Source organism: Anomaloglossus baeobatrachus, chromosome 4, assembly GCF_048569485.1.
Source record: "Anomaloglossus baeobatrachus isolate aAnoBae1 chromosome 4, aAnoBae1.hap1, whole genome shotgun sequence".
Taxonomy (NCBI): domain Eukaryota; kingdom Metazoa; phylum Chordata; class Amphibia; order Anura; family Aromobatidae; genus Anomaloglossus; species Anomaloglossus baeobatrachus.
In genome coordinates, this window is record NC_134356.1 from 410518539 (window position 1) to 410545544 (window position 27006).

The following is a 27006-nucleotide window of genomic DNA, read 5'->3' on the forward strand; positions in this document are numbered from 1 at the left end:
ATTTTTAGCTATCGGGCAGTACTCGTAAAATGTAAAATTTCATTCTTCTGGCTATAGTACTGAACTTTAAAGCAAATCAAAATCATGTAATTGTTCATAAAAACTATATAGTTATCAAGCTACCTACTGGAACGACATTGATATTATAGTATAGACTAAATATTTTTAATATTTGCTAAAGAAAATGTAAGGACATAAAACAGAATGATTACCTCTGGCATCTTGACTCTTCCTTCCTGAAAGGAACATGTCTGTGGATCATGGGTACACACATGTCGATATTTACACCAATGGCACTCATATGGGCTTTCTACACAAGATAGGCACCTGAGGATATGAAGGTGATATGATATTTAATATAAAAATATATAAATGCAGCTTTTACTTAATGCTCAAACACTATTGATCAGATAGTAACAGAGAAAGCAAACTTAAATAGGTCTATTATGTCTAACAAGAAATAGCACAGCACATGCGGCACCACCCGGCTGCCATGGGTTTCACTTACTGCGATCACGGCTGCTCTGCAGGAATTGCTGAATTAGACTAGAGGTGCTCTGCTTGTCAAAACCAGTGATAAGTGAATTGGTAATCCAAGAATACAGATGAACAGTGGCACACTTCAATCGTAAAAGTTTTCTTCTTTTTGCACCCATGGTCCCGTAGAAGCGCCAATCGGCGTGAAACGGCCGACGTCCAGCTCAGTGCTACTGTTTGTACCCTCTCCCCCTGTTTTCACAATTATCGTGGTTTCTATTTTTTCACATACCTGGATTATTAAAACAAGAAAACTTTCACGATTGAAGTGTGCTGCAGTTCGTCTGTATTCTTGGTTATACAGGTCTATTAGCTTATGTATAATTGTTTTATAATGTTTATAGGTTGGACATTTGATAATTTTATATATACTGTTTAATATATGGAAGGGGGTAGTCAATCCATTTAGATTACTCAAAAACAGTTGTTCATGTAGTTAAAAAATTTGTTCTCTAAATCTCTCCAAATGTTTTTCGGTTATCGCATGTGGCTTCACTGAGCATATATAATGTCTTCTTGCAACTTACCGTAATATAAAACACATGAAAATATAACGGCTATTCTGAGTCAGTAGGAGGAGGTGGAAGCCTCCTTGATAAAACACGTCTAATAGATGTAGATGCAATGGAATACATGTTATTCAAATTGATAACAAGCACTCACTCTGATAAATCAAATTAAAAATGCATACTGTATCATATTGTGTCAAGTCATAACATAGTCGGCTATGAATATTTAATCTTTTTTCTTAAATCTTTATTTCTGTCAGAGTATATGAAAGCAGAAGCATAGAACTGTTTGTAGTGAATTTATTACTGTGCAGTCTTGTATGGTGTCGCTATCCAGAGAAAAATGGAGAAATGTTCACTACAATTCCAAGCATACAATTATGGTCATTGGCGTGTCTAATGTTCTCTATTTCAAGATATGAATGGTATTAGCTTACAAGAGATTATTTGCTACTGCCAGCTATTCCTTAATAATGTTGTAATGAACCTCTCCAGTATTAGGGTTAATATCATTGTGTGGCCATGCAAGCAGGAGCATAATGATCTCTGTGACCATAACCAGGCCTGGGGGTGGAGGGAATCCGCTGGAACCAGTGCATATTTCAGCTGAACGTGCGTCCTCAGTCACACATTCAGTTGAAATGTCTAGAAGCAGAGAAACTTGCTGGGTCCCTGCACAGAAATACAAACTGTCGGCCAATCAGAGGCCAGCAGCTGACATCGGTGCACCTGTTACTGGGGGCACATGGCAGTGACATCATGTGCTGCCTGTGGCTTACACACTGAAGTCTTGTGATGGCTAAAGAAGAGGACACCGTGTGACAGGGGAACGGTGGGAAGGTGAGTAAAATCATTTAATTTTTTTATGTATTAAAAAAAAGCTGCAGAATGGTAGGCATATATACCAGGATGGGGAACGTATACACCAGGATAGGGTGACATATAAACCTGGATGTGGGATATATAAGCCAGGATGGGGGACATATATACTAGGATTGGGGACATATATACCAGGATGGACCCAGGATGGAGGACATATATACCAGGATGGGGAACATATACACTAGTATAGGTGACATATATACCAGGATGTGGGACATATATGCCAGGATGGGGGACATATATACCAGGATGGGGGACATATATGCCAGAATAGGACTAGGATCAAGAACATATATCCCAGGATAGGCCCTCAATGGGGAATATATACACCAGGATGGGCCATATATATACCAGGATGTGCCCGGTATGGGGAACATTTACCAGGATGTGAAACATATATACCAGGATGGGCACAGGATGAGGAACATAGATACTAGGATGAGGAACATATGCACCAGGATGAGCCCATAATGTGGGACATTAGTAAAGGATCGGAGATATTACTACGTAATGAGGTAGGAGGGGCAACTCATATTTCTTTATAGGTTTTAGAATGCAGCAAGGGCCCATACATCTGACCAACATGCAGGAGGGGCCCAGGTTAAAATTTTGTACTAGGGCCCATCGGACACAAATTACACCACTGCATTCAAACATTTTTAACAGGTTGTTTATTATTGACTAATAAAAGGGTTTTTACAAGGATAATTTAAAAAAAAATCAAAATCCACTATTGTTGAAGTTTATCATTTCCTCCCGTTAAAATGACTTTACAAATCCACTGATTTGGATTCCTGTCATTTCACGTGTTTCTTCAATTGTGCAAGTGATGAATGTCATGTGCTCTATATCCAACACATGATCTTGGCTAATGGCTTAATGCTTCCCCATTTGGATGTCATCAGCACCAAATCTACATTCATCGATCTGCTTTTCTGCGGTTTCCTAATAGTGTACGCTAAGAATGTACACAATGCACGTGTGCAGTTCTGCACAATGTTAAGACACCTATCTTGTCATGCTTTGACATAAAATTGATTTTTTTTGTATATGTCTGTGATAAATCTGATGAATTTTTCATCAGTATGTTAAGAGATCATAGTGACTTGGTTTTCAGATTTCTCGTGGCCACCTCTTGGCCAGATTAGCAGTTGGCCTGATATTCCTAACTTAGGAAATCCTAGACCAGGCTACTTCATTAGTAAAGTTTTCCAACCACATTTTGAGTAAGAAAAATTAGGGCCTTAGCATACGTTGTGGTTTAGTGGCATTTTAGTGTATTTTTTCTGTGCAGGTTTGTCAGAAAACCTGAAGGGTTTCCTAATGCCAGCAAAGTGAATGAGAATATTTAAGTTTCATGCACACGTTGAGTATTTTCTTCTTGCAGATTTGGTGCAGATTTTAATCCATAGTATGTCAATTCTTTCAGCGTTTTTACTGCAGATTTCACCCATACTAATGAGTGGGGAAGAATCTACACCAAAAACACAGGGAAATAAACGCATAAAAAATGCAGCAAAAATGTATCAAAAACATGCATATATTATACTGCATTTTTCCTGCCAAGAGATGCAGAAATAGGGCAGACATGTCTGCACTAAGTACTGAAAGTGCACATACCCTAAAAGTGATTAACATATTTTATGTTCTTTGATTGTTAGGGGACGGACCCAATTCCAACTCAGCACACAGAAGGATGTTCTGACTCTTTTACTGCAGTAAAGAGATATAACAGTACTCATTCATATTGCCTCAGCAACATCTCACTAATCTTGTCTGAGTTGCAATAACTTCTCATAAGTGTAAATGATGCAGTAAAGGGTCCGCAGCTACCTTTATCCTACTTGGATAGAGGACCTGAGGGCTCAGACAGCTTTGCTTACACATTGATGACCTATTGTCGCCCACCACCGTGCGGAGCTGCCGCCCCACCACCGCGCAGAGCTGCCGCCCAACCTACACCCCACCTACTGTTCCTCCCCAAAATCCTATAGAATGTAAGCCCTCAAGGGCAGGGTCCTCTTCCCTCTGTACTAGTCTGTCTGTTGTAACTTATATATGTATTCTGTATGTAACCCCCTTCTCATGTACAGCACCATGGCATCAATGGTGCTCTATAAATAAATAATAATAATAATAATAATTGGCAAGTTTGTATTCAGACATCTCACATTCTCCTAGCAGCTGAGATGAGCTCAAGTTCAATGCAGTTAGCTTATCAAACTGATAAGTATTGTACATGGCTAGGTTTACATGTATCAGTTGTACCGTATTTTTCCTTTATTAAGATGCACCGGATTATAAGGCGCACCTCAAATTTAAAGGAGGAAAATAGGGAAAAAATAATTTTTACTGTTAAAATGAGGGTCCATCTTATAATCCTAGTGCGTCTCATATTAGCTCACCAGGGGGGAGTGGCGGTGGTAGAGTGGCTCAGAAAGGACACAGGAGACAGGGTAGGCAATGCTGCGGGCTCGGAGGAGGGGGTGTCGTGACCCAGGAGGGTTGGCAATGCTGCGGGCTTGGAAAAGGGAGTGTCGCGGCTCAAAAGGGTCAGTGCGCGGAGGGTCTGCGATACTGCGGGCTCATGGGGTGTCATGGCGGTGGGCGCCATTGATCAGCTGCCGGGCTCAGAGGAGGCAATATCACGGATCCAGAGGGTCAGTGTGTGGCAGCGGAGGATCATCAATACTGTGGGCTTGTTGGGTGTCGCAGCAGCGAGCTCCATTGATCTGCCGACAGACTGTGGGCTCCTTTGAATTGCTGGCCATTGATGCAATGGACTTCAAGAAAATGGCCGCGGAGGCGGCGTGTGTGCAGATTGGCCTTCCGCGGCCATTTTCTTGAAGTCCATTGCGTCAACCGCAGGCGATTCAAAACAGCCTGCAGATCAATAGCACCCGCCACCACAACACCCCACATGCCTGCAGTATCGCTGACCATCCACTGTAGGACACTGACCCTTTTGAGCTGTGACATCCCCTCCTCTGAGCCCACCGACAGATTAATGGCACCAACTGCCGTGACACCCCATGAGCCCCCAGTATCGCCAACCCTCCGCTGCCGCACACTGACCCTCCTGAGCTGCTCCACTGCACTGACACCCCCCGAGCCCTCCGTATTGCCGATCCTGCACCACCACTGCTGCTCTGGTAAGCCATATGCAGTTTGTAAGACGTACTTCCATTTTTCCCCCAGTTTTAGGGGAAAAAAGTACAACTTACAAACCAGAAAATACTGTATTTTACTAGATGCTTTATTTCTGAGCCAGGTACAACTGATAAAGTGTGGTACAGTTTTCACCACTTCACTAATCCTAGATGAACAGAGAAATGGTGCTTGCCATGTTTTTCTGTCTGGATCTGGGAGAAATCTTATGTAACATCCGGTGCCACCATACAACATTTTCATAAAATTAATGGTTGGAAGTTATCTTTCATCAACAGGATAAGAGAGAAGTTCCTGATTTCTGGGGTCAGACAGCTACCAATCCCGAAGAATGTAAATGGAGCAGAGGTCAATCAGGCGCACTGCCGTTAAATTAATTCTTATGGGAGTGCCAAAGACCAGTCGAGAGCAGCACTCAGTTATCTCATAATGAATGCAGCAGCGGAGCGCATGATAACCAGCACTCCTGTCATCAGAGCCCCAGTAATCGGGTTCGGTGAGGTTACCAACTGTCGGCTCCCGGCAGTCAGGAAGAGTTTTGTTATCTAATGGTTAGGGGATAGCTTACAATATCAAGATTACCTTTAAAGCCATTTACATTATGTTTTATAATTTTTTACATGAAAACTTCAATTACATCCCTTTAAAACAAGTCTGTCCACATGTAATTTTCATTTGATTACATTTCTTTATTCGTACATAAAAATAAATAAAAAAAAAAAGTGTACAAAGCCAGCCATCTTTGGAAATATGAACCTACTATGAATCCAGTAATTTTCCACTACTACTTATAGTAGATGCTACTATGGTAATTCTAGGTGTACCTTAGAATATAAAACGTTCCATTGGGTACTCAAACAAATTTGAATCTTGCTTCATAAATACTAGTACTAGGGCGTAAACTCAATGTGTTTTCTCTTTCATTTGTGCAAATGCTACTAACATGAAAAAGAAAATTGCCCACGAATGAAAAAAGGACACAGATGAAAAAAAAAAACCAATGAAACAGTAATATTTATAATATCTTTGTAGAATTTGTCATGAATGGGCATAACGTTGGTCAGTTACACAGAAAAGTCGATTCCAGGGTTGCTACACTCTCTAAACAGCACAGTGAAGATGTACAAGGACACATATAAAAAGAGGCTTGTAAAATTTGGCAAAAGGGTGTTGGAGGTGGTATTTACTCTCTGTATAAGATATTTATGGAATATCCTTTCTGTATACTAGAGATAAGTTAATTATTTATGGTACAATCAAAAAGTGTTCAGTTTTGAACATATTACAATATCTAACTAGCAACCTCCTTCCAGCCAAGTATTTAATCAAGGTAACATTAAACACAGTCTTAGGTCAGTGTTTATTGGTAATTATCAGTAGACATGAGCAGACCCGTGAAAGATCGGTTCAGCGAGTTTAGCCGGACTTTAGATAGACTTCAGTTCTGGACCTGGATTTTACCTGAACCTCATTGGAAGTCACTGATTGGGCAGTTCAGCTCTCCTCCCAGAGGCAGCCAGCCATAGACAGAATACTTCTGGCAAAGGGCCGGGTTTTTTCATTTTTTTTTGGTACACCCTACATTTGATAAAGCTGTTGATACCCCTAGTGTGAGCCATTCAAACACTGCATGCAGCTTGCACTGTTCCGAGCACCACGTGTACCCAAGCACAGTGATGCTCGCTCAAGTACTCTGTTTATGTAAAGCACCTGAACTCCAAACTCAAATTCTGTTTTTTTTGTAAAGTCTGTGTTCGGTACAAACACCGAACTTTAAAGTTCTGGTTCACTCATCTCTAGTTATCAGTAGAGATGAGCAAAAATGAGGTTCAATGTTCGGGTTCGGAAAACTTCCAAAAAAACAAACAAAGTTCGAGTTCGAAGTTCGAGTGACTTATGAGTGCAAGCTACTCAAGCAAGCAGCGCTGTGCTTGGGTATGATTGATGCTCAGCCCTGTGCGAGCTACGTGCAGTGTTTGAACTGCTCGAACATGGGATTAATTCAGTACAATCAGATGCAGTGTGAACACACAAAACAAAAAAAAAATTGAAAAACTCTGCCCCCGGAAGAGTTCTGCCATTAGGCTAGCAGAATGTGGATGGAGCCACAAACTGCCCAATTCCACTGAGGTTGGAAGTCAGGATCACAAACCAAACTTTTTTTAAGGTTCGAACGAACCTGGCGAACCGAACTTCCAAAGGTTCCCTCATCCCTAGTTATCAGCATTGGACATGCAACTTTGTAATTTTAGGGATTTTTGTGCTCTTAGGTGCTATGTAATATATACATGAAAAATTATTTTCAAGCTCACATAGAAATTGATGTTATGGTACCAGCACACAACTATACTATGGAAGCCTGTTCCAATCCAAAATTGTCATCCATGACCAGCTGGGGGCATATACAGTCTGTGTCTTCGATGTTACTTGCAAGCACACAGACCTTTTTCTTTTTTTTACACATTCTACTTTATATGCTGCTTTAAGGTGGAACAGTTGTTTCCAGAAGGTCTGTTTTCTAAAAAAAAAAAGGCAATATTATCTGCAAATTGCCTTTGATTGATGACAGAGCTCTGACTTGCCATTTATCAATATTTTACCATTGGAAAAAATGTATTTAAAGTAAATTCTTATAGGCAATGCTCTAATTTATGTAAGACGTTTTCCAGGCTGTCCATTTTACTTACAGAATATCATATATAATATATAACAATGTTAGAATAAAATATTTTATTTTACCTAAAATGTGCATGGTTAAAATCAGTGGAGAAACTTCATTGCTAAGGATTCATTTGTACGCCATACAGAACCTGTCTATATTAGATAAGATGCAAACTGCTGGGGATAACCAAAATGGCATACAATGCTTTGGCTCCTGCAATAAAGGCCAGCTGAGAACATGAATGGAGCAGTAGGAAGAGGAGCTGTGCTCAGGGCATATGGGTAGGACGTCAGACACAACAATTCCTTTTAGGTTTCTGATTGTCATGGAAACCCGAACAATACAAGGAAAAGACACAAAATAAAAACAGTATGAAAAAGGAGAGTGAATTATTCATTGTCTCATTGGCCTACGACTACATATAGAATCTGATCTATATTCAATGCATGAAAAGACTACAGCATATACTGCCCCGTTACATATATATATTACACAAGATACTTACGAGTTATGAACGCTGCAGTTATAGAAAACAAAGTTTGTGCTGGCAAATGTCATCCCAGTTTCTTTGGACTTAAGTTGGAGCTGGACAATATGATGGTCACCTAGAAAGGAGAAATAGGAATTACTCAAGTGAAGAAAAATCCCATACAATTCATCATTTAAATGGAAGCAGATGAGGAAAAAACAAACTATTCATAATGGGAATGGGTCATCAGAAATTGACCTATTGCTTAAATCAGGTTTTTGTGTTTGAAAAGAAAAAAAGATTTGATTTCCATACCCAATCGTTATAGATAAAAAATAGTAATCTTGCATTTTTCCCACTGGGACTTTAAAGGGAACTTGTCACGTGGAAAAATGCTATTAACCTGGGGATATGGGGTTAATCTGCAGGTTAATAGCATTCTGAACCTGCCCGGTGCCTGCATATTAAACTTCACCAGGGAGGATATGAAGTTTAATACTCCCGGCATTGCTCCGGTTTCAGCCATAGGGCGGCACTGGCGCGTTCACTCATCTGCGCATGGAGAGAGGTGTCAAGGTTGCGCCCCCTACACTGACTGACAGCTTCCTCTAATGCTGACTGGCTGTCAGTCAGTGAAGGGGGTGGGGTTTACAGCTGCTGCTCTCTATACACAGGGCAGTGATTTTACCCATGCCGGAGCCGCCTTCATGACTGAAACCCGAACACTGGTAGAAGGCTTAAAGTTAATTTCCTTCCGATAGTGTGGGATTAATGTGCAGGTGCCGGGCAGGTTCAGCATGCTACTAACCTGCAGATTAACTCCAAATCTGCAGGTTAATAACATTTATCCACATGACAGGTTCCCTTTAGGACTTTAGATGTCCAATATTTTAAGTAATCCACATGTACTTTAGCAGCAATTAATAAACTCGGACTCTATCTTATGTATTAAAGCATCTATTGAGAGAGTGAAAATGTCATTGTGAAAAGAGGGAGCAGGGTCAGCTGTGAGGTCGCCTATTGTGACTGATGGATCCTGTGTTATTATCAGCTGTGCATAGAGAACAATTCTATGTGGGGTGAATTGGTGAAAAAAAAATCAATTATGCTATGTTTTTTCTTTTCTTTTACTTTTTCCAGCATAGATTGTGTAAAAATCTAAGCACTGAAATATCTGACATGTGTCACTATTAGGGATGATCGAATACCTCAAATATTCGGCAATGCCCATATTCGCCGAATAGGTCGCCGCTAATCGACTATTTGCGAATATTCGATGTGCAATGTAAGTCTATGGGAAGCCCGAATAGTTGATATTCGGCAACTATTCGGGCTTCCCATAGATTTACATTGCGCATCGAATATTCGCGGCGATCTATTCGTCGGATATTCGCGAAGCCGAATAATGCCGAATATTTGTGATATTCAATCATCCCTAGTCACTATCTTCTGAGACCCAACAATTCTTTATTTTTCTGTCAATAGATCTGTATGAGGCCTTTTTTTTGTCTGATAAGTTATTATTTATATTTTGATAAACTGGACACATATGCCAAATATGCTTTTCTAATTTTGTACTTTAGCCATTTTTTATTCAACTGTAATATTTTTTTAATATTTAATTTTCATTTTAATCACCCTAGAAGATGTTTACCTGTTTTTATTTGATCACTTGCCCTCCAAACTGCAATCCTATGCTTCATTGGAGCACCACGATAGTGGCAATGGGGCCTTTAGTAGGTCACCAGCTGCCATGCAGTGCATTATATCACCCTCCATTTTTTCTGGGGGCTACCAGTAAATCAAATGTTTAAAAGGGATTAAACTTTTAAAATATTTAAATTTATTGAAATATTAAACAAGTTTCAATGTTGTCCCATCTTTCCCTTTATTACTTCTATGTAAATTGATGGTGTTGTCGTAAACCAATATAATCTTATATACACTTGATAGCTGAGAAGTGCATTATTGTTGAAGATCCAACTGCTGTGACTCCCACTGATCTCACCTTGTGGGATTAAAGCATTGAGCATGTGCGACTTTTGCTCCATCAACTGTCCAATTATTGTAATAGTTGATGTCGAGTAATGGAGGGAGCTTAGTAAAGCCTCATTCACAAAGAGCACTTAGGGCTGCTTGTACTCTGGATCAATGATTATAGAATAATCAGCTCCTTTGTGGAAAAGTGTTATATATTGTTAATGGAACAATCCTTTTAAGTGGGCCTGTTAGCCGTGACCAGGTTTTATTCTTATTCTACTCCCACTGATCCCCTAAGCATTCTTTTCTTTGAGTTTTTATTTTATTTTTTTAATTTGCCAAATGGTCTAGAGATAAGGTGGTGTCACACACAGCGACAACGACAATGACGTCGCTGCTACGTCACCATTTTCTGTGACGTTGCAGCGACGTCCCGTCGCTGTCGCTGTGTGTGACATCCAGCAACGACCTGGCCCCTGCTGTGAGGTCACCGGTCGTTGCTGAATGTCCAGCTTCATTTTTTGGTCGTCGCTCTCCCGCTGTGACGCACACATCGCTGTGTGTGACAGCGAGAGAGCGACGAAATGAAGCAAGCAGGGAGCAGGAGCCGGCGTCTGGCAGCTGCGGTAAGCTGTAACCAGGGTAAACATCGGGTAACCAAGGGAAGACCTTTCCCTGGTTACCCGATATTTACCTTCGTTACCAGCGTCCGCTCTTGCTGCCAGTGCCGGCTCCCTGCTCTCTGCACATGTAGCTGCAGTGCACATGTAGCTGCAGTACACATCGGGTGATTAACCCGATGTATACTGTAGCAAGGAGAGCAGGGAGCCAGCGCTAAGCGGTGTGCGCGGCTCCCTGCTCTCTGGACATGTAGCTGCAGTACACTGTAGCTAGGAGTGCAGGGAGACAGTGCTAAGCGCGGCTCCCTGCTCTCTGCACATGTAGCACAGCGTCGTTATGATCGCTGCTGCTTCTGCTGTGTTTGACAGCTAAGCAGCGATCATAACAGCAACTTACAAGGTTGCTGTTACGTCACAGAAAATGGTGACGTAACAGCGACGTCATTGTCGCTGTCGCTATGTGTGATCCCAGCTATATGGGACTCTTATTAGGTGCTAAGTTTTATGGTGTTTACAAGGGAGTGGTGCTCAGAGACATCTCTGGGGCGTGTCATAAAGGTACCGTCACACATAACGAGATCGCTAGCGAGATCGCAGCTGAGTCACGGTTTCCGTGACGCTGTAGCGATCCCGTTAGCGATCTTGTTATGTGTGACACCTACCAGCGATCAGGCCCCTGCTGTGAGATCGCTAGTCATTGTAGAATGGTCCAGGCCATTTTCTTCAAAGGCGGTGTCCTGCTGGGCAGGACAAATCGCTGTGTTTGACACTGTGTGACAAGGTCCCAGTGACTGCTGAGATCGTTATACAAGTCGCTACAAGTCGCTACTGTGACCTGTATTGTTCCTGCATCGCTGGTAAGATCTGACAGTGTGACATCTCACCTGCGACCTCCCAGCGACTTACCTGCGATCCCTATCAGGTTGCATCGTTTTCGGGATCGCTGGTAAGTCGTTGTGTGTGACTGGGCCTTAGGCTGCTATGTTTTATTACCATAAAGCTGGGTTTACACACTGAGACTTTCTAGCGATCCAACCTGCGATCTCAACCTAGCCGGGATCGCTACAAAGTCTCTGGTGAGCTGTCAAACAGGCAGACCTGGCCAACGACCTAACAGCGATCCGGACCTGCAGAGCGACTAGCTGGTCGTTGGGGACGTGTCAAAAAAGCAGGTGAACTTCACCCGACTTCATGCCGCGCGGCTCTGTGTGCCGTGTAAATAAATAAATAATTAAAAAATCCAGCGTGCGGTCCCCCCCTATTTTAATACCAGCCAGATAAAGCCATACGGCTGCAGGCTGGTATTCTCAGGATGGGGAGGCCCACGTTATGGGGAGCCCCCCAGCCTAACAATATCAGTCAGCAGCCGCCCAGAATTGCCGCATACATTATATGCGACAGTTCTGGGACTGTACCCGGCTCTTCCCGATTTGCCCTGGTGCGTTGGCAAATCGGGGTAATAAGGAGTTATTGGCAGCCCATAGCTGCCAATAAGTCCAAGATTAATCATGTCAGGCGTCTCCCCGAGATTCCTTCCATGATTAATCTGTAAATTACAGTTAAAAAACACACACCCAAAAAATCCTTTATTAGAAATAAAAAACACAAACACATTCCCTCATTACCAATTTATTACCCACAACAAAGCCCTCCTTGTCCGGCGTAATCCACGGTCCTCCAGCGTCGCATCCAGCTCTGCTGCATGCAGGTGACAGGAGCAGCAGAAGACACAGCCGCTCCTGTCACCTGCACGCAGCTAATGAAGAGAGCCGTGTGATCGGCTGAGCTGTCACTGAGGTTACCTGGATCCAGCGGTGGATGCAGCGGTGGCCGCGGGTAACCTCAGTGACAGTTCAGCTGATCGCGTTACTCACCTCATTTGCTGGTGATTTCCCCCCCTCTCTCATACTCACCGATCCCCGATCACCGGCGCTGCACGGCGTTCACACTGCTCCGGCGGCTTTTCCTTTTTTGAAAAAGCCGGCCGCTCATTAAACAATCTCGTATTCCCTGCTTTCCCCGCCCACCGGCAAATGTGATTGGTTGCAGTGAGACACGCCCACACGCTGAGTGACAGCTGTGTCACTGCACCCAATCACAGCAGCCGGTGGGCGTGTCTATACTGTGCAGTAAAATAAATAAATAAATAATTAAAAAATCCGGCGTGAGGTCCCCCCCAATTTTAATACCAGCCAGATAAAGCCATACGGCTAAAGGCTGGTATTCTCAGGATGGGGAGCTCCACGTTATGGGGAGCCCCCCAGCCTAACAATATCAGTCAGCAGCCGCCCAGAATTGCCGCATACATTAGATGCGACAGATCTGGGACTGTACCCGGCTCTTCCCGATTTGCTCTGGTGCGTTGGCAAATCGGGGTAATAAGGAGTTATTGGCAGCCCATAGCTGCCAATAAGTCCTAGATTAATCATGTCAGGCGTCTATGAGACACCCTCCATGATTAATCTGTAAATTACAGTTAAAAAACACACACCCAAAAAATCCTTTATTAGAAATAAAAAACACTAACAAATTCCCTCATTACCAATTTATTACCCACAACAAAGCCCTCCTTGTCCGGCGTACTCCACGGTCCTCCAGCGTTGCATCCAGCTCTGCTGCATGCAGGTGACAAGAGCTGCAGAAGACACAGCCGCTCCTGTCACCTGCACGCAGCTAATGAAGAGAGCCGTGTGATCGGCTGAGCTGTCACTGAGGTTACCTGGATCCAGCAGTGGATGCAGCGGTGGCCACGGGTAACCTCAGTGACAGCTCAGCTGATCGCGCTACTCACCTCATTTGCTGCGTGGAGCTGACCGGAGCGGCGGTGAGTAGCGCGATCAGCTGAGCTGTCACTGAGGTTACCCGCGGCCACCGCTGCATCCACCACTGGATCCAGGTAACCTCAGTGACAGCTCAGCCGATCACACGGCTCTCTTCATTAGCTGCGTGCAGGTGACAGGAGCGGCTGTGTCTTCTGCTGCTCCTGTCACCTGCATGCAGCAGAGCTGGATGCGACGCTGGAGGACCGTGGAGTACGCCGGACAAGGAGGGCTTTGTTGTGGGTAATAAATTGGTAATGAGGGTATATGTTTGTGTTTTTTATTTCTAATAAAGGATTTTTCAGGTGTGTGTTTTTTAACTGTAATTTACAGATTAATCAAGGAGGGTGTCTCATAGACGCCTGACATGATTAATCTAGGACTTATTGGCAGCTATGGGCTGCCAATAACTCCTTATTACCCCGATTTGCCAACGCACCAGGGCAAATTGGGAAGAGCCGGGTACAGTCCCAGAACTGTCGCATATAATGTATGCGTCAATTCTGGGCGGCTGCCTGACTGATATTGTTAGGCTGGGGGCTCCCCATAACGTGGAGCTCCCCATCCTGAGAATACCAGCCTTTAGCCATATGGCTTTATCTGGCTGGTATTAAAATTGGGGGGGACCTCACGCCGGATTTTTTAATTATTTATTTATTTATTTTACTGCACAGTATAGACACGCCCACCGGCTGCTGTGATTGGGTGCAGTGACACATCTGTCACTCAGCGTGTGGGCGTGTCTCACTGCAACCAATCATATTTGCCGGTAGGCGGGGAAAAGCAGGGAATACGAGATTGTTTAATGAGCGGCCGGCTTTTTCAAAAAAGGAAAAGCCGCTGGAGCAGAGTGAACGCCGTGCAGCGCCGGTGATCGGGGATCGGTGAGTATGACAGAGGGGGGGACACTTCAGTCACTCGGGGGATTAGCGGTCACCGGTGAATCCTTCACCGGTGACCGCTAATCAGGGCGCTACACAGACAGAGCCGCGGAGTCGCTGTAAAGTCCCCTTTACACACTGAAACTTGCTAGCGATGCATGCTGCACAGCGGGAAACAAAGGACCTAGGAATGGTCCTGAACGACACACTGCAATGTCGCTGGGGAGGTCGCTGTAACGTCACAAAACCAGTGACGTTACAGCGATGTCGTTTGCGATGTTGCAGTGTGTAAACCCAGCTTAAGAGTAATGCCTGCTTGGTAAAGGCCATAAAAAATAGCCCTGAATAAAAGGCCTATTGTTCTTGAACCAAATGGGGACTTGAAAAAAGATAACAAATCACTTTGATGAAAAGAATTAGAGGAAAACTGACCATTTCTCAAAACCTCGAAGTCTCTGTTGATAAGTTTTCTGTTTAAAGGCCCAGTCACACACGACTGTCACACAGTCAGATCTTACCAGCGATGCAGGAACAATACAGGTCGCAGCAGCGACCTGTATAACGATCTCAGCAGTCACTGTGACCCTGTCACACAGTGTCAAACACAGCAATGTGTCCTGCCCAGCAGGACATCGCCTTTGAAGAAAATGGCCTGGGCCATTCTGCAATGACTAGAGATCTCACAGCAGGGGCCTGATCGCAGGTAGGTGTTACACATAACAAGATCGCTAACGGGATCGCTACTGCGTCACAGAAACCGTGACTCCGCTGCGATCTCGCTAGCGATCTCGTTATGTGTGACAGTACCTTAAGACATTGCACTAATTTATAGCCTGTTATTGGATACCACATGATATCAAAGACAATTACATGCATAGCCTGTTATTGGATACCACATGATATCAAAGACAATTACATGCTGTTGTAAAAGCATTTAAACGTTGAGTTGGCATCAACAACAGGGAGTCAGGGCCCATAAGGGACCATTTTGAAAGTAAGAATAATAAAGAGGTTGGCCACTACTTTTACATTGATGACCTATACTTAGGGCGGCTTTGCACACTACGACATCGCAGGTGCGATGTCGGTGAGGTCAAATCGAAAGTGACGCACATCCGGCGTCACTTGCGATGTCGTAGTGTGTAAATCCTAGATGATACGATGAACGAGCGCAAAAGTATCGTTATCGTATCATCGGTGCAGGCTCCGACATTTCCATAATGCCAGTGCCGCGACAGTTACGATGTAGTACCTCGTTCCTGCGGCAGCACACATCGCTGTGTGTGAAGCTGCAGGAGCGAGGAACATCTCCTTACCTGCCGCCAGCGGCTACACGGAAGGAAGGAGGTGGGCTGGATGTTTACATCCTGCTCATCTCCGCCCCTCCGCCGCCATTGGCCACCTGCCGTGTGACATCGCTGTGACGCCTCACAACTCGCCCCCTTAGGAAGAAGGCGGGTCGCCGGCCAGAGCGACGGTCGCAGGGCAGGTGAGTGCATGAGAAGCTGGTGTAGCGATAATCATCGCTACGCCAGGTATCACAAGATATCGTACCTGCGACAGGGGCGGGACTATCGCGTGTGACATCGCAGCATTGGCTTGCGATGTCGCAACGTGCAAAGCCCGCCTTAGAATAGCCCTTTCACCCGGAATGCCGCCAGTGATAGTTCCTGCTTGGCAGTGTGTGTTCTGGTTCCCATGAGTTTGTTCTGATCTTGTCCTGCTACCTTGTTCCTCGTTCCCTATTCCCTCTCCTCCCCTGCTGTGATTTAACTCCCTGCCTCCCTGACCTTCGGCTTGCTTCGTGACTCCAGCTCTGCTCTCTCCTTTGTTAGTTACATGGCCTCTTGGTTTCTGACCCCAGCTTATACTCTGACCTCGGCTCTGCTCCACTTCTGTATTTGACGCTACTTCCTGGCTTACTGATCCTCAGCTCACTCATGACTTCGGCTTCTCTCGCGCCCTCTGTACTGATGTGACCTCCTGGCTTCAGACTCGTGGCTTGGTTGACTACGCTCCTGATCTTCCCCACTAGAGTACTAGCGACCTCTAGCAAGCAGCCTCCTCATTACACCTAGGTGCTTTACATCCCATCTGGTGCACTTGCAACTCCTAGTGGTGTAACGTCACAACACCCCTCCCCCCATCTATCAGATATTCTTGGTGACAGTGGCAGCAGGCAGCTGGAAATGCTCAGATCTGGAGCTGCTCCATGTTCTGATAGCGGCCGTTGCTGGGTACTGCACATCTGCCTTCTATTGACTTAAATGGGAGGCAGATATGTAGTACCCGGCCGTGGCTGCTATGAAAAGATGGAGCAGCTTGGAAACTGAGCATTTCCGGCTGCCTGCTGCTGCCACTGTTACCAACAACTACTGATTAGATTTGGTGAGGTGTGTCGTACTCCGGCCTATCAGACATTGATGACCTATTCTAAGGATAAGCCATCAAAAGTACTGGACAACCTCTTTAAATTAATAATTTATCTATGTCAATTTAAATTGTTACAAATCCCCCTTTAATTATGTCCTTTGACGAAAAAAGTATATATTATATACATATAAAAAAACCTTTTAGCATAGATTCATCCAAATCCTAATTTACTATGAAAAGGCTATTTAGATCTAAAAAAAATATATGAAAAATGAACAATTCACAAAATTATGTCAAATAAGTAATAGGTTTATAACCCAATGCACCAAAAATGAGTAATACAGTATAGAACATAGCCTGGTCCTTTATTGTGATATACAGTGTGACTTGTTCCTTCGTTGTAGTATAGATATAGAGTATTTTCCTTAGTGGACTTTATTCTTCCCGACCACCTTTTACATAGATAATTACAGCATGTCTCTCCAACATAAATAAGCGCGATTCCCATTTTTATCACTAATGGTAATATTCAGTTTGTATAATAGAATCTTCTTTTGTAATTTTCTACACACAAATATATTCATTGCATTAAGTATTTCCCAAATCCCCTACAGTGGGATACTGTATCCACGCACCTCCAGCACCCTGCTATGAATGAGGAGATTCAATATTTTACGCATTCAGCAGGATCATTAAATCCAACGCAATTTCACTTCAGCTGAATGCTTCATATTTTTAGAATAATTATTGCTTTGGGGAAGAGTCTCAAACTATTTATACATGTAGCGGCTCATTGCAAGATTTTACTAGAAAGCACACGACATACTGCCATCCTCCATATTTCTCACCAAAGTCATTAGAATTCCAAAATGTGAAATTATTTTTAACTGTACTGTATGTCTTGGGATGCTTTGAAAGACCAGTGACCTAGTAATTTCATTTTTATATAGTTTGTATCTAACTGTTTTATTAACTTTGCCATCTCTAGACAATCAGTTGAACATATTCGTGCCTAGTCCTGCAGGGCACAGACCTCTTTTTCCAGGGGTACTCTGCTGCTCTTCCTATAGATCGGATCTAGATTAGACACCCACTTTTATGATGATCATGTGGCCTAATAGGGTAGCTGTACTGGTCAACATACCTGTGCAGCCACACAAGGGCCCAGAAGGGAAGAGTGCCCATTTCTACAACCAAAGTCAGTAGAATTGTACACTTTGATGTCTTATTGACCTACAGTGCCCAATTACAAGAGCCCTTTTCCATCTGTGTCCACCAGAAAGTAGATGAACTGAGGTCATTGACTTTGGACAATTCTTCTTAAAGGGAATCTGTCACCAGGTTTTTTTTCCCCCATTTGAAAGCAGCATAATGTAGAGGCAGAGACCCTGATTCCAGCGATGTGTCACTTACTGAGCTGTTTGCTGTCATATTGATAAAATCACTATTTCTCTGCTGCAGATCTAGCAGTTATACAGACCTTATGAATATGCTGGACTATCTGGTAGTATGCCAAGTAGTTCTCTAATGAAAATCTACTTATCCAAACTACACTAAGGAGCCCAGTAAGTGACACATCACTGGAATCAGGGTCACTGCCCCTACATTACGCTGCTCTCAGATCAGGTAGCAAAAACCTGGTGACAGATTCCCTTTAATGCCTTTATTTATGCCTTATTCTGTAATCTGTTTTAATCTATCTGCTTTTCGAAAAATATTGAGTATCTAAGTCTAACTAAACATGATAAGGGAGAAGTGAGTCTAAACATAATTAATTTGATCTTAAAGAAAACAAATGGGATCATTTTCCAGTCATATCACATGTGAGTGTTTTAGCCAATCACTGCACATATTGGGTATATGCTGTCCCCCATGAAAAGAAATCCAACGGACTCTACAAGGAGAGAACAGTGAGTCAATATAGGTCATGCAAAGAAATGAATACTGCATGATTTAAGTTTTTTCGATGACAGTTTATGGTTGACTATATGGCTTGTATTGTAGATGTAAACCTTGATCCCACAAGGAAAAAAGGAAAAATCAATTCCTTCTATATGGCCATTTATATAAACTGAATGAAGGGAAGAAAGAAGATATGAAAACTACTACTTGGGCTATGTTCACATGTCCAGTAATAATTCGTTAGAATGGATCAAGCAACAATTCATTGGCGAAAACGTTGCGTAGACACAACTTTTTGTCTATTTTTACAAAAAGTTATTTCAACTGAATGCTTTATTTAACACTGAAGTCTATCTATGTCAAACAGTTCCGTTAATTAGCCATCCATTATCTTCCACTTGAAACTGATCCAATAAGCAAAAAAACAGATCCTTTTCAAATGAAAGGAAAATGGATGGCTAATAATGATGAGCGAGTGTGGAAATACTCGAATTCGTGATGCTTGTAACGAGTACTGTCTAATACTCGCGTATGCATTCCAAATAGTGTATGCAATGCAAGTCAATGGGGAAAACTCGCAATGTAATGGGCAAACCGAATGCCGTACTTTTTGTGCGAGTAGCAAATAGTACGACATTCAGGTTACTCATTACATTGCGAGTTTTCCCCATTGACTTGCATTGCACACTATTCAGAATACATACACGAGTATCAGACACTACTAAGGGCGGCATGGTGGCTCAGTGGTTAGCACTGCAGTCTTGCAGCGCTGGGGTCCTGGGTTCAAATCCCACCGAGGACACAATCTGCAAGGAGTTTGTATGTTCTCCCAATGTTTGCATGGGGGTACTCCAGTTTCCTCCCACATTCCAAAAACATACTCATAGGGAACCTAGAATGTTAGCCCCAATGGGGACAGTGTTGCCATTGTATGTAAAGAGCTGTGGATTTAACATCGCTATATAAATGAATAAATAATATTATACTATCATAATATATTATTAATAATATAATATATAATATATACAGAACAGACCAAAAGTTTGGACACACCTTCTAATCTCTAGAACAACTGTTAAGAGGAGACTTTGTGCAGCAGGCCTTCATGGTAAAATAGCTGCTAGGAAACCACTGCTAATGACAGACAACAAGCAGAAGAGACTTGTTTGGGCTAAAGAACACAAGGAATGGACATTAGACCAGTGGAAATCTGTGCTTTGGTCTGATGAGTCCAAATTTGAGATCTTTGGATCCAACCACCATGTCTTTTTAGAAAAGGTGAACGGATGGACTCTACATGCATTGTTCCCACCATGAAGCATGGAGGAGGAGGTGTGATGGTGTGGGGGTGCTTTGTTGGTGACACTGTTGGGGATTTATTCAAAATTGAAGGCATACTGAACCAGCATGGCTACCACAGCATCTTGCAGCGGTGTTCTATTCCATCTGGTTTGCGTTTAGTTGCACCATCATTTATTTTTCAACAGGACAATGACCCCAAACACACCTCCAGGCTGTGTAAGGGCTATTTAACTAAGCAGAAGAGTGATGGGGTGCTACGCCAAATGACCTGGTCTCCACAGTCACCAGACCTGAACCCAATCAAGATGGTTTGGGGTGAGCTGGACCGCAGAGTGAAGGCAGAAGGGCCAACAAGTGCTAAGCATTTCTGGGAACTTCTTCAAGACTGTTGGAAAACCCTTTCCGGTGACTACCTCTTGAAGCTCATCAAGAGAATGCCAAGAGTGTGCAAAGGAGTAATGAAGCAAAAGGTGGCTACTTTGAAGAACCTAGAATATAAGACATATTTTCAGTTGTTTCAAACTTTTTTAAGTATTTTATTCAACATGTGATAATTCATAGTTTTGATGCCTTCAATGTGAATCTACAATTTTCAGAGTCCTGAAAATAAAGAAAACTCTTTGAATGAGAAGGTGTGTCCAAACTTTTGGTCTGTACTGTATATATAATATAATATATTATTAATAATATATTAATATTATATTATTAAATATTATATACTTGTTTCGAGTATCGCGAATCAGAGTATTTTGAAACTCGCTCATCATTAATGGCTAAATAACGATCCATAGACTTCAACGTTAGAAAAACAGATCCAGCTGAAATCAGTTTTTTTTTCTTTTTTTAAAAAAAGAACTGTTTTTCCAACGGATTGTGGCTGGATCGATCCTAACAGATGATTACTGGATATGTGAACATAACCTAAGCAGAAAAAAATGTTTTTTGTTTTTAGTGAACTCAAAATCCACTGCCGCATTAACGAACATACGGTTCTCAGATCACCATGCAAAGTTTTAGTTTATTTGTTTGTTGAGGAAGATGATAAAAGCATAGTAGAGACTTGCATATGGGATGCACATGGGTGAATAAAAGTTTTATTGTCATTATTTTTAGAATTAAACTGACAAACAAAGAAGAGTTGGGATAAACATGATCCCACATTCTGTACATGTGGAAATGCTTAGCTTAATTAAAACAAAATAACGCAAACTTAGTTTTGATATTGTAAAATAGTTTTAAAGGCTTAAAAGTTCTTGTGATGTTCCTTTTGAGTAATCTCTCTTTTCTATTGTTTACATTATGTACTGATTGTAAAGTGAACTATAAAAAAGACCAATATATGAATGCACAAGCAATATATTCAATGCTTTGCAACAAATGTCCTCAGACGGGTTACTCCGAGGCGGTGCAATCCATGAAGATAATGGTAATGGATGTCTTGTTCTGTAGCAGGCACCTGTACAGTGATACCAGATTTACAGCTCTGAACTGTACCTTATGCATTATTTAACCGGTATTGGCAAGTCAGCACCCATACTCGGGGGCAAGAATAATGGCATTTTACAGTTAAGTTGGCAAGCTAAATGAATAAAAATAATCCATCTATCAAACACATGGAAGGCGCCTTAGTTGTCTGCAATTTATTCCGCACACATATTATTCTGTATCCTTTGCTATGTGAGCAACCGCTCCTCTTACCACAGGGAACTGAAACTCTGTACTTGCCAACTTTCTGTCATTATCAGACACTGACCCTGCACTTGGTATCTCCTCCCGGGAGACTTTGCCGGATTCTTTAGAAAGACATCTTAACAAAACACTAAGGGCAGCCAAGTGTGAGACCTCCATATGATGAATAGTTATTCAGTCCAAGCACACAGTGTGACTTTAAATGAATTAACCACTGCCCCTAAAATCTATTTCCAATTTCACCGATTTAAGCAATTAAAGAAAAACTATACAAAAACATTTGCACATTAGTGGGTATCATAAAAAATACAATTTCATTAAAGATTCAATGCAAAATACAAGGAAACAACACAAATTGTTAAAAACACAAACGAATACCATTGCTATACACACACACAAAAAAAATCTAAATTGGTTCATCATAAGAGGGAAGAACTAACCCCTACCTCCTGCAAATAAGGGTCCTTGGACCAGAGAGGAAAGTATAAAAGTATGAATGTGCCACGAAAAAAAATCTAAACTAACCCCTATATCCTGCAAATAAGGGTCCTTGGGCCAGAGAGGAAAGTACCGTATATAAGTACAAATGGGCTACACAAAAAAATCAAAACTGGTTCACCATGATAAGATGGAAGAACTAACCCCTACCTCCTGCAAAAAAGGGTCCTTGGACCAGAGAGGAAAGTACCATATATAAGTACGAATGGGCTACAAAAAAAAATCAAAACTAACCCCTATATCCTACAAATAAGGGTCCTTGGACCAGAGAGGAAAGTACCGTATATAAGTTTAAATGGGCTACACAAAAAAATCTAAACTAACCCCTATATCCTGCAAATAAGGGTCCTTGGGCCAGAGTGGAAAGTACTGTATATAAGTACAAATGTGCCACACAAAAAAATCAAAACTAACCCCTATATCCCACAAATAAGGATTCATGGCCAGAGAGGAAAGTAAATAAGTACAAATGTGCTACACAAAAAAATAAAAACTGGTTCACCATGATAAGAGGGAAGAACTAACCCCAACCTCCTGCAAATAAGGTTCCTTGGGCCAGAGAGGAAAGTATATAAGGAAGAATGTGCTACACAAAAAAATCAAAACTAACCCTTTTATACTGAAAACAAGGGTCCTTGGCAAGTGAAAAAGAACCACACAACATAAAGTCCAATTATGTAACAGGATTAATGCTGATTTACCAACACCAGAAATAATATAAAATTCAATATCAAGCAATAAAGTGTGTTAGTCCAAAAAAATACCTTATTAGACCACAAGCACCCAAGGGGAAGTAGCGCAGTGTTGCTTTTTTAAAAATATTCTCAACCATTTGTATTTGTTCACTTAGTTTTACATTGAAATTTTATAAAATTGTATTTTCTTGTGCTAAAGCTCTTGGTGTTTTCTTTTGGTACAAAACTAGAAACAGCAATTCAGACCGACAGTGACTATGTTAATCAATTGGATTTATGTATTTTATTTATGTAGTTATTTTTTTATTATTTTAGTATTTCAAAAAGTGTGTCCATATTAAGTCACTATAGACGTTTGAGGGGCATTTTCAGCTTAATATTTGAATACATCTTTATTATTGCTAATTTCTACTGTTAAAGGCCTCTTTCACACATTCGTGAAAAACCACGCACTTTTTTCACGGATGTGTCAGAGGTGCGTTTTGTCCCTCCATGAGCCGTGTTTATGGGCTACGTGTGTTATCCGTGTGTTATCCGTGATAACACATGGAGAACGGGAACTTTCTACTCACTTGTCCTTGGTGTCGCTGTCTGTGGTGCTGATCTTAGGTCTCCAGTCTTGCTGACTCCCCGATGCTGCTGCTTCCGGCCGCAGTGAAGTGAATACGTGCGTGTCACATGGAAAACATCCATGTGGTCCGTTTGCATTCCATGTGACACGTTTGCGTTCCATGTGGCACCCATGATGCCGGAGAGAAAATGGACATGGCATGAGAAACACACGGACACACGTGAGTATGGAACGGACACATGTTCCATGCGCAAATACTTACGTGTGTCCAAAACCATAGGAATAGCTAGGTCTACGTGTGTACGTGTCTCTGGTACGTGAGAAAACTGCCAAACACGTACCGGAGGTACGTACGTGTGAAAAAGGCCAAAGGGACTAGCATATTAGCCCCAAATTTAGCCTCCTTCTTGAAATGCAGAGCTAATCTGTGTCTGCTAAGTCCCTACAGCTTATGGTCACACTCAGCACCAAACAATAACATCAACAACATCATTAGGACTGGAGGAAGTGATGTTAGTGGTTCCTTTACGATAGGTACAGATCTTGTAGAGTACTGTGCATACAGCAATCAGGAAGGCAGAAGTGATAAGTAGAGATGAGCGAACCGGTCCCGGTTCGGCTCGAGGTCGGTTCGCCGAACGGAGGTCCCGTTCGAGTTCGGCTCGTCGAACGTTCGACGAACCGAACTCGAACTGCATAGGAAACAATGGCAGGCAATCACAAACACATAAAAACACCTAGAAAACACCCTCAAAGATGTCCAAAAGGTGACAAACAACTCAAACACATGGGAAAGTGACAAGGACATATACTCATGCGAAAACAAAAGAGCTGGACAAGGAAAAAGAGGAGGACACACAGATATATGAGTATATGCAAGGAAACATTGATTCCATTATTGTGCAACTTGAGCCCTGCTCATTTTAGGCTTCCAATCTGGATAAATTGCCTGAGCTCGCCACGTACGCCTTGGGGATCTTGTCGTGTCCTGCAGCCAGCGTTCTCTCGGAACCTGTCTTCAGTGCTGCTGGGGGTCTGCTGGCAGATAAGCACACGTGTCTGTCCACTGACAATGTGGACATGGCTCTCAGAGGACTTTTCTTCCCCTGGGTCATCCAGGGGAGGCGAAAGGCACGCGTATTTTTCAGAGTGCTTCATCCAAAGCATCTGTTTCATTTTGAAAAAGGGGATCAAGTGATGCCAGTCAAGTGGGGTGTGTGTGGCCCAATTAGTGGAAACGAGGGAGACTGTGGTTGGAGTCCCCTCGCTTTTGAAAAAAGAACCAAGATGAACAAGTCATGGCTCTCAGAGGACTTTTCTTCCCCTGGGTCAGCCAGGGGACGGGAAAGGCACGCGTATTTTTGAGAGTGCTTCATGCAAAGCATCTTTTTCTTTTTCAAAAGGGGGGTCAACCGATGCCAGTCAAGTGGGGTGTGTGTGGCCCAGTTAGTGGCAACGAGGGAGACTGTGGTTGGAGTCCCCTCGCTGTGTTTCTAAAAGAACCAAGATGAACAAGTCATGGCTCTCAGAGGACTTTTCTTCCCCTGGGTCAGCCAGGGGACGGGAAAGGCACGCATATTTTTGAGAGTGCTTCATGCAAAGCATCTTTTTCTTTTTCAAAAGGGGGGGTCAACCGATGCCAGTCAAAGTGGGGTGTGTGTGGCCCAGTTAGTGGCAACGAGGGAGACTGTGGTTGGAGTCCCCTCGCTGTGTTTCTAAAAGAACCAAGATGAACAAGTCATGGCTCTCAGAGGACTTTTCTTCCCCTGGGTCAGCCAGGGGACGGGAAAGGCACGCGTATTTTTGAGAGTGCTTCATGCAAAGCATCTTTTTCTTTTTCAAAAGGGGGGGTCAACCGATGCCAGTCAAGTGGGGTGTGTGTGGCCCAGTTAGTGGCAATGAGGGAGACTGTGGTTGGAGTCCCCTCACTATGTTTTACATGATTTTCGAAGGGCATGACATGCCTAAGAGGTTGAGTTTCATCATCTGCAACTTGTTGGCAACAGAAAGGCTGCCTTTACACCCTTTTGAGACCAAGGATTTTCGAGACCTTATGCCCATTGCAGTGCCCCAAGAGCCGATGGCCAGTCGTCACTCCTTCTCCAAGAAAGGCGTGCCCGCGCTACCACAGTAGGTCACACACAACCTCACCGATTCCTTGAGAAACTCTGTGTGTGACAGGGTGCATTTCAACACAGATACTTGGACCAGTAAGCATGGACAGGGGAGTTACATGTTGCTGACTGGGCACTGGGTAACTATGGTGAGGGATGGAGAAGGGTTTGCTGTACAAGTCTTGCCGTCCCCACGACTTGTGTGTCAATCCTTCCTCTGTATGTACAAGTTCCTCCACTGCTTCTGCCTCCTCAACCTCGTGTGGGTCCTCCACCTCGGCCCAAACCCTGTGTGGTCAGGCCACCCTTCCTTGTAACTGCGCCCAAGGAATCCCACACACCTCCTTACTATGCTGGCAGCAGAGCTCAAGGCCATCAGGCGGTCAAATGTTTACTTTGAAATGTAGGGGAAATGTGAGACACCGCTGAGGAATTGTGGACGGTTAGCTCTGGAGAGTGAGACCGAGTTTCATCAATGGTTGTCTACAGTCAACCAGCAGTCAGGGAAGGTCGGGTGCGACAATGATGCAAACCAGTCTGCGACCCTTCTTCAGGGCAATGTGACACACGTGCCTTGTATGGCTCATGTGTTGAACCTGGTTGTCCAGCAATTTTTAAAACACTATCCCTGACTACATGGCCTTCTGCAGAGGGCACGGTGTAACGCCTGCCTGGATCGACACACTCAGATGGGCTGTAAAGGATAGGCTAGAGGCAAGCCACTCACCAAGCTGGACACTCAGAACCCTGAAACCCTTTAACCCCTATACAGTGATTTGGAATTACACAGGGCCCAAGTTGATCAATACCTGTGGAAGGCTGCAGTTCCAGAGAATAGTAGTCATGCAGGGTCAAAAACATTAATTGAGGAAGAGGAACAGAATGGGATGGCCAGGACTTAATCAGAAAACAAGCAGAGGTGAAGTGCGGATCGGCCAACGAGGTACATAAACAGCAAGCAGGAAACGTAGTCAGGTAACAAGCACACAAACTCATAAAACTGAACTGGGGGTAACAGTAACAAGAGGTTCATAGCTTTGTCTGGCAGTGGTCTGCAGACAGGAGGGGCCTAAAAAAGGGTGTGGTGTCTTCCCATTGGGACCAGAGTACAAATTGATTGAGTGGACTACGTTGGTGACTTAACAGCCATGTGCGGCAATGATGCAAACCTGTCTGCGGCCCTTCGTCAGGGCAATGTGACACACGGGCCTTGTATGGCTCACGTGTTGAATCTGATTCTCCAGCAATTTTTAAAATACCATCCCGGCCTACATGGCCTTGTGCAGCGGGCACGCTGCTATGTGCTCATTTTCATCCTTCGCACCCAGCAGCTCA

The 27006-nt window shown here is 43.2% G+C and overlaps 1 protein-coding gene across 1 annotated transcript in view; it reads right to left on the bottom strand.

Moving 5' to 3' along the window:
- Positions 1-27006, bottom strand: part of PLXNA4 (plexin A4) — a 1083593-nt gene that overhangs the window by 298256 nt on the left and 758331 nt on the right. The window contains exons 8-9 of the mRNA XM_075345346.1: positions 8264-8363; positions 213-327 (exon numbers count right to left, since the gene is read on the bottom strand). Of these exons, the coding sequence (XP_075201461.1) occupies positions 213-327; positions 8264-8363 (215 nt within the window). The remainder of the gene's footprint in view (positions 1-212; positions 328-8263; positions 8364-27006) is intronic.